The following is a 7145-nucleotide window of genomic DNA, read 5'->3' on the forward strand; positions in this document are numbered from 1 at the left end:
GTGTGTGTTAGTGTGGGTATGTGTGTGGGGAGTGCTGGTGATCCAGTACTCCTGGTTGCTGGCCGGGGTGATGCTGACGGCTGGATGGGGGCAAGCTAATGGAGGCTAGCGGTGGGGTCGTGTCTGAACAGTGAAAGTGGATCAGCAGGACATGCTATCGTCAGTGTGGCCCCCCAATCAGCCGAGTCCTCAGACAGCGTGCAGTGGGGAGCAGCTTCCTGGGTCGGCTCTGCGCTGCAGTAACAGGTGGATGGAAGGGTGGAGCAGAAACCCAGCAGCGACCTGACGGAAAACCACTCATCCACCCTTGTCGGCTCAAAACCAAAGCTGTACACGTTCATGAAGAAGAGGCATTTTATTCTTATGGAAGGATTTAAAAAAGAAAGTAGTGCAACAGGAATTAGCGACAGCATTTCCGACACACGGGGATCCAGTCTGAGACCTCCTACTGCTCAGGACTCCTACAAACACTTGTCCACTGGAGCTGACCGACTCACTGGAGGGAATCGGCGCTCACATCCAGTCAGGGATCAACTGTGGGGAAGAAGAGGGGGCTGAGAGGGCCGGTCCAGTAGTAGAGCGGTGCTGTGTTTGAGGATTCACATACATGTAAAAGCCTTGTGCAGGAGGGAGGAGGAGGAGCAGTGCTCTCCGCCGCTCCTCGCTGTCTCAGCGCTGAAGTTGAAGCAATATGCAGATGACACGGTGATGTACGCAGACACCGGGTCACGTGACGAGGGGCATCCGTCAGTCAGCTGTGCAGCACCGCAGGGTGCCGAGCCTGGTGCCGTCTGGTCAAGCCGTGATGGAAGCCTGCCGACAGAACTGGGCCATGGCACTTCAATAACTTACACATTAACATTCATAAAAATAGCAACGGATTAAAAACTAAACATCTGCTAATTCTCCAACTTAGAAACAAAAAGAAGCAAAATGGCACTAATGGTGAACGAGTAGAGTAGAGGCAAGCCACATCTGGACACCACTGTGCCCAGATGTTTGTTGTCTTGATCAGCATGTTACAGGGGCGAAGAAGAGAAGCTGGAAGATCATTTACATCCGTTTAAAACATTAATAAGCTAATATAAGTGGTTTTAAGTGAATGACTTGATACACAAATGGTGGGAGGACCAAGCATCATATGCAGGATGGTGATGGACGCTTCAGAACACTCTCGGATGTGATGAGCGCTGGCAAGAAATGCAAGCATGTGATGTTCAGCTCAAGTTAACAGGTTGCTGTTTTGGTATGATTTTGGTATGATGTTGGTATGATTTTGGTATGATGTTGGTATGATTTTGGTACGATTATATCCAAGTCTCTGTCTTGCAGCATTAGCTGTGGGAGAGAAAGACGATGAATGGCTGGTAGTGTCTTCCCTCTGGCTGCAGTGAGAAGCAACAACAGGCAGGGCTTATGAATAAGATCCCCAACCTGAGGCTGTGTAATCCTGAAGGGCCCCTGACCACAAGGTCATCAGATTAGAGCCTTTTTTCTCTTTTTTTTTTTAAACCCTCCCCTTTTTTTTCTCCCCAATTGTACTTGGCCAATTACCCTATTTTCCGAGCCGTCCCGGTCTCTGCTGCTCCGCCCCCTCTGCTGATCCGGGGAGGGCTCCAGACTACTACATGTTTCCTCTGATACATGTGGAGTCACCGGCCGCCTCTTTTCGCCTGACAGTGAGGAGTTTCTCCAGGGGGACGTAGCACGTGGGAGGATCACGCTATTCCCTCCAGTCCCCCCCCCCCAAACAGGTGCCCCAACCGACCAGAGGAGGTGCTAGTGTAGCGACCAGGACACACACCCACATCCAGCTTCCCAACCATAGACACGGCCATTTGTGTCTGTAGGGACGCCCGACCAAGCTGGAGGTAACACGGGGATTCGAACCAACGATCCCCGTGTTGGTAGGCAATGGAATAGACCACTACGCTACCCGGATGTCCTCTTTCTTTTTTTTTTTGGCAAATATGCCAAATCTGAATAGCACACCAATACAAAGGTGTGTGTACAAAATGATGAAAGACAAATGTCACCACTCTGGCATTTTTGTCTTATTTATGAGATGCGATGTGTTTTTCAAGCTATTCCAACAATGATCTAAATTATTTTAATTGGTATGACCTGGCGGCCTGTCCAGGGTGTCTCCCCACCTGCCACCCAGTGTACTGCTGGGACAGGCTCCAGCATCCCCGCCACCCTGATAAGCGGTTTGGATAATGGATGGATGGATGGATGGTACTTTTTGGGGCGTAGGGCATATGCACAGCGGTGTGCTTTACCAGCCCATTCCGCTCTTTTGGTCTGTCACATGCAACATGCAGAACACCAAATTCTATACCATGTGTAAATAACTAAAAAATAATTATTATCTTCAAATTAAAACTATGACCAGATCTTTGAAGGGTGCCAGCATACATAGTGATCTGGTGATCTAACCCACTGTGATGATAGCAAAGCCCCTTACTTTTTGCTTTTCTCCTCAATAGCTACAGTAAAGCTGCACAAGTGTACAAAAAAAATCATTTTATGAATGTTGTGATTGCAAGGAGAGTCATATCATGCCTAGATTATCTTATTCTAGTTGTTCTCTTCAAAAGCGTACTGGTAAAACAAGACATAAGCGATTATGCTTAGGATTTACTCAATTTGGGGAAAGAACGGATAGCAGAAGCCAGAATGTCTTGTCTAGGAGGCTGTCCATGTCAGACTTTTCCCAGGGAGAAACATTTGCTAATTGGAAATTGTAGTAGTCAATGTTGCATTTTCAATAATCACATTCTCGTCCAATCAATCGGCCCTGTTGCACAGCAGCAGTGAGTCCCAGGATCCCACCGAGGGTCATGTGACTGCAGGTTTTCATTCTAACCTGACACCACACCAGCTGATTTCATATGCAGTCCACCTTTCTGGTTGGACGTGTGTTAAACTAACGAATTACCAAATTCGGTAGGTGTGGTTGGAGTAAAAACCTGGAGGCAAATGGCCCTCCAAGGCACACGCTTGCCTGCCACCGCTTTACACGAACCCCCCTGCCAAATTAAACGGTGTAAACTTCTGCACTTGCTGGGCTCCAATCTCTGCTACATACAGAGAACCCGTGTTCAGGTCTAGGTCCACCAGGTGGGGCTTGACTTCATCTGCTAACTGGATCACGCTGACCAACCGGCACTGACCAATCACGCCCACAGGAGGTGCATCCAGCAGTGAGATCTGGTTAGTGTTTAGCTGAACCACAACAAAGTACTTTTTGTCCGATGTCAGTCGGACGGAGTAGGGCGCGTCCTCGGTGAAGCAGCTCCCCCAAGTGCCCAGCCAGTCCCCGGTGATGGAGTTAAACACCTGGATTCTTTTGTTGCCTCGGTCGGCCACCCACACTCTGTGGTAGCCATCCACAGTTACGCTGTGGGGGATGTAGAACTGTGCTAGGCCCTCACCTCTCTCTCCATGAACCCACAGCACCTCATGATTCTCCGACAGCTTGATGAGGCGGTTATTCATTCCCCCGTCGCCATCAACGATGTATATCTCCCCAGAACCGTGGACAAATATTTCAGCCGGCTGGTCGAACTCCGGAGGGTTTAACCCGGACCCAGCCTTTCCCGGTGTGCCCAGCACCTGCACAAAATACGCAGATGTTTGATCATGTTAAAACCAGATTCCCTCTGTTAAAAAATAGTTTGTTGACATTTTAGTTTCCACATAGATTTATCAGGTAAATTGCATTTCTTTGTCATGATAAGAGAGTAAATCTAAAATGTCTGCCAGTATCTCTGGATAGATGTAATACAAATATTACAGGCTGAAGCCAGCACCTGCAGAAGCTTCCCAGAGGGTGAGTACTGTTTGATGCAGTGGCCATATGGACCGTTCCCCACATCTGTAATCCAAATTGTGGGGTTGGATGGGACAGTGTTAGCGACAAATATCCCATGAGGCATCTCCAAAGTGGTTGTATTCCAGGCCATCAGGAAATCTCCATCCGAGGAGAATACCAGCACTTTGGGCACAGTTTCCCCTAGGAACAGAGAAATGAATTCAGTGCAGGTTACTTGACTGCAACAATGACACGCTCCTATTAACTGACATCAAGCAGCCTATTGGAATTTTATTTTGATTTTATCTTTTATTGATTTAAGGCTAACAATAAATCAAACAATCACTTCAGTTTGGTGCTATCCTTTGAAGAACATCTAATTTCACAAGGTGGGGCACTCAGCATTCCAAAAACATAAAGAACTTCAGAAAAAGACCAAGTAGAAGTACTGGTCAAATTAGAATACAAAAACTGTTTCGCCAAATTCACACTGGCAAACAAACACAACTTAAATGTTTAAAAATGAATTTGAAAATTGCTACAGCCATTTACAAAAACAAGTAGAATGATATATTTTCCCCTCACATATGTCGAGTTGTATGAGAGGTTGGACACTAAGGAAGGAGAAAAGGACTTGTACCGATTGGCTAGACAGAGAGACCGAGCAGGTAAGGATGTGCAGCAGGTTAGGATGATGAAGGATGGAGATGGAAATGTGCTGACAAGCGAGGAGAGTGTGTTGAGAAGATGGAAGGAGTACTTTGAGGGGCTGATGAATGAAGAAACAGAGAGAGAGAGAGAGAGAGAGAGAGAGAGAGAGAGAGAGAGAGAGAGAGAAGGTTGGATGATGTGGGGACAGTTAATCAGGAAGTGCGGTGGATTAGCCAGGAGGAAGTGAGGGCAGCTATGAAGAGGATGAAGAGTGGAAAGGTGGTTGGTCCTGATGATATACCTGTGGAGGCATGGAGGTGTTTAGGAGAGATGGCAGTGGGGTTTTTAACTAGATTGTTTAACACAATCTTGACAAGTGAGAGGATGCCTGAGGAATGGAGAAGAAGCATACTGGTACCGATTTTCAAGAACAAGGGTGATGTGCAGAACTGTAACAACTACAGAGGTATAAAGTTGATCAGCACAGCATGAAGATATGGGAAAGAGTGATAGAAGCTAGGTTAAGAGGAGAGGTGATGATCAGCAGCAGCAGTGTGGTTTCATGCCATGAAAGAGCACCACAGATGTGATGTTTGCTTTGAGAATGTTGATGGAGAAGCATAGAGAAGGCCAGAAAGAGTTGCATTGTGTCTTTGTAGATTTAGAGAAAGCATATGGCAGGGTGCCAAGAGAGGAGGTGTGGTATTGTATGAGGAAGTCAGGAGTTGCAGAGAAGTATGTAGGAGTGGTGCAGGATATGTATGAGGGTGGTGTGACAGTGGTGAGGTGTGTGGTTGGAATGACAGATGGGTTCAAGGTGGAGGTGGGATTACATCAAGGATCGGCTCTGAGCCCTTTCTTGTTTGCAATGGTGATGAACAGGTTGATGGACAAGATCAGGCAGGAGTCTCCATGGACTAGGATGTTTGCAGATGACGTTGTGATCTGTAGTGAGAGTAGGGAACAGGCGGAGGAGAGCCTGGAGAGGTGGAGGTATGCACTGGAGATAAGAGGAATGAAAGTCAGTAGGAGCAAGATGGAATACATATGTGTGAATGAGAGGGAGGACAGTGGAATGATGAGGATGCAAGGTGTGTAGGTGACGAAGGCATATGAGTTTAAATACTTGGGGTCAACTGTCCAAAGTAACAGGGAGTGCAGAAGAGAGGTGAAGAAGAGGGTGCAGGCAGGTTGGATTGGGTGGAGAAGAGTTTCAGGAGTGATGTGTGACAGAAGGATACCAGCAAGAGTTAAAGGGAAGGTTTACAAGATGGATGTGAGTCCAGCTATGTTATATGGTGTGGAGACAGTGGCACTGATGAAAAGACAGGAGGTGGAGCTGGAGGTGGCAGAGTTGAAGATGATAAGATTTTCACTGGGAGTGATGAAGAAGGACAGGATTAAGAACGAGTATATCAGAGGGACAGCTCAGGTTGGACGGTTTGGAGACAAAGCAAGAGAGGCAAGATTGGGATGGTGTGGACATGTGTGGAGGAGAGATGCTGGGTATATTGGGAGAAGGATGCTGAATATGGAGCTGCCAGGGAAGAGGAGAAGAGGAAGGCCACAGAGGAGGTTTATGGATGTGGTGAGGGAGGACATGCAGGTGGCTGGTGTGACAGAGGAAGACGCAGAAGACAGGAAGAGATGGAAACGGACGATCCGCTGTGGCGCCCCCTAGCGGGAGCAGCCGAAAGTAAAGATATATATATATATATATTTACCCCTCTGTGCCACATACACCACCCCAGCATACTGATCGACTGCCACTCCGAAGACAACCCCAGAGAAGAGTTCCGGGTATTTGGGCCAGGCTATGTCTAGTTTGTAGAGAGGTCTCCCAAGCAGCTGGTAATCACGCCTTAAGGTGGTGCCTTCCGGGTGCCTCTCCATGGTGCCGTATAACACCAGTAGAAGCAAAAATATCGTGGCCATGGTGGCCGCTATCAGGCACGTGTGTCGTCTCTTCTTCATGCTGAGGAGTCCGAGCGCCTTCGAGCCTGACGTCAAGCGGCTTCGGGCGGACAGATCTCGGGCGATCGATCCGCGATTACATCGTAAGTCACCTACCGTTGCTAGGCAGAGTCCCTCTTCACCGAGCCAGTTGACGGCCCGACATTAGCATGGGCATCGCCACATAACCCAACACGTCTGGCGGAGCCTGAAGACGGAAGACCCAACGGCCCGGACGCCATGACGGGCTGAGCAGCCGAGCCACAACAACAACAGCGGGGACGTGTTGCCGGAAGTTTCTTTTCTTTTTTCTTTTTTCTTTTTTTTTAAATCATCTTCTTCTCTTGGTTTACTAGCGGCTCGCAAACAACTTTACGGGTGCATACCGCCATCTACTGTACAAGAGTGTGTAACATCATGCCGTTTTTTTTTTGTTTTTTTTTTTACTTTATAGCCCCCACCCCCAAATACACACACAAAAATCAAAACACATACCCACCCACCCCCCTCCTGGACACTAAAAACAACAACAACAACGACGACAACAACGACAACAAGCAAGTCAGAGAAAAGGGAAAATAAAAAACAAACTCATCAACTAAACATATGAAAACAAAGGGGCTTTGTTTGTTACAGTTGGAACCACTCAATAGTCAGACACCTAACAGTAGATATATGCACACAAACCCATGTACAGAGATATATACAGTATACGCCCATACTC

At 47.6% G+C, this 7145-nt stretch overlaps 1 protein-coding gene across 1 annotated transcript; it reads right to left on the reverse strand.

Moving 5' to 3' along the window:
- Window positions 1-340: 340 nt before the first annotated feature.
- On the reverse strand, window positions 341-6730 carry LOC130127545 (NHL repeat-containing protein 3-like). The gene is made up of 3 exons (XM_056297216.1): window positions 6193-6730; window positions 3816-4018; window positions 341-3618 (listed from the first exon to the last, which is right to left on the reverse strand). Exons 1-3 carry the CDS (start codon window positions 6440-6442, stop codon window positions 3019-3021), a joined length of 1053 nt encoding a protein of 350 aa, XP_056153191.1. The 5' UTR covers window positions 6443-6730; the 3' UTR covers window positions 341-3018.
- Window positions 6731-7145: the final 415 nt, after the last annotated feature.

The sequence above is a fragment of the Lampris incognitus genome, chromosome 17, assembly GCF_029633865.1.
Source record: "Lampris incognitus isolate fLamInc1 chromosome 17, fLamInc1.hap2, whole genome shotgun sequence".
NCBI lineage: Eukaryota > Metazoa > Chordata > Actinopteri > Lampriformes > Lampridae > Lampris > Lampris incognitus.

Excerpts from the sequence above, each read along its gene's own strand:
- LOC130127545 (XM_056297216.1), bottom strand. The coding sequence starts at position 6,442 with ATGAAGAAGAGACGACACACGTGCCTGATAGCGGCCACCATGGCCACG. Across the intron at positions 4,019-6,192 it reads GGTGTATGTGGCACAGAGGG|GGGAAACTGTGCCCAAAGTG; the intron begins GTAAATATATAT and ends CTCTGTTCCTAG. Across the intron at positions 3,619-3,815 it reads CCTCTGGGAAGCTTCTGCAG|GTGCTGGGCACACCGGGAAA; the intron begins GTGCTGGCTTCA and ends TATTTTGTGCAG.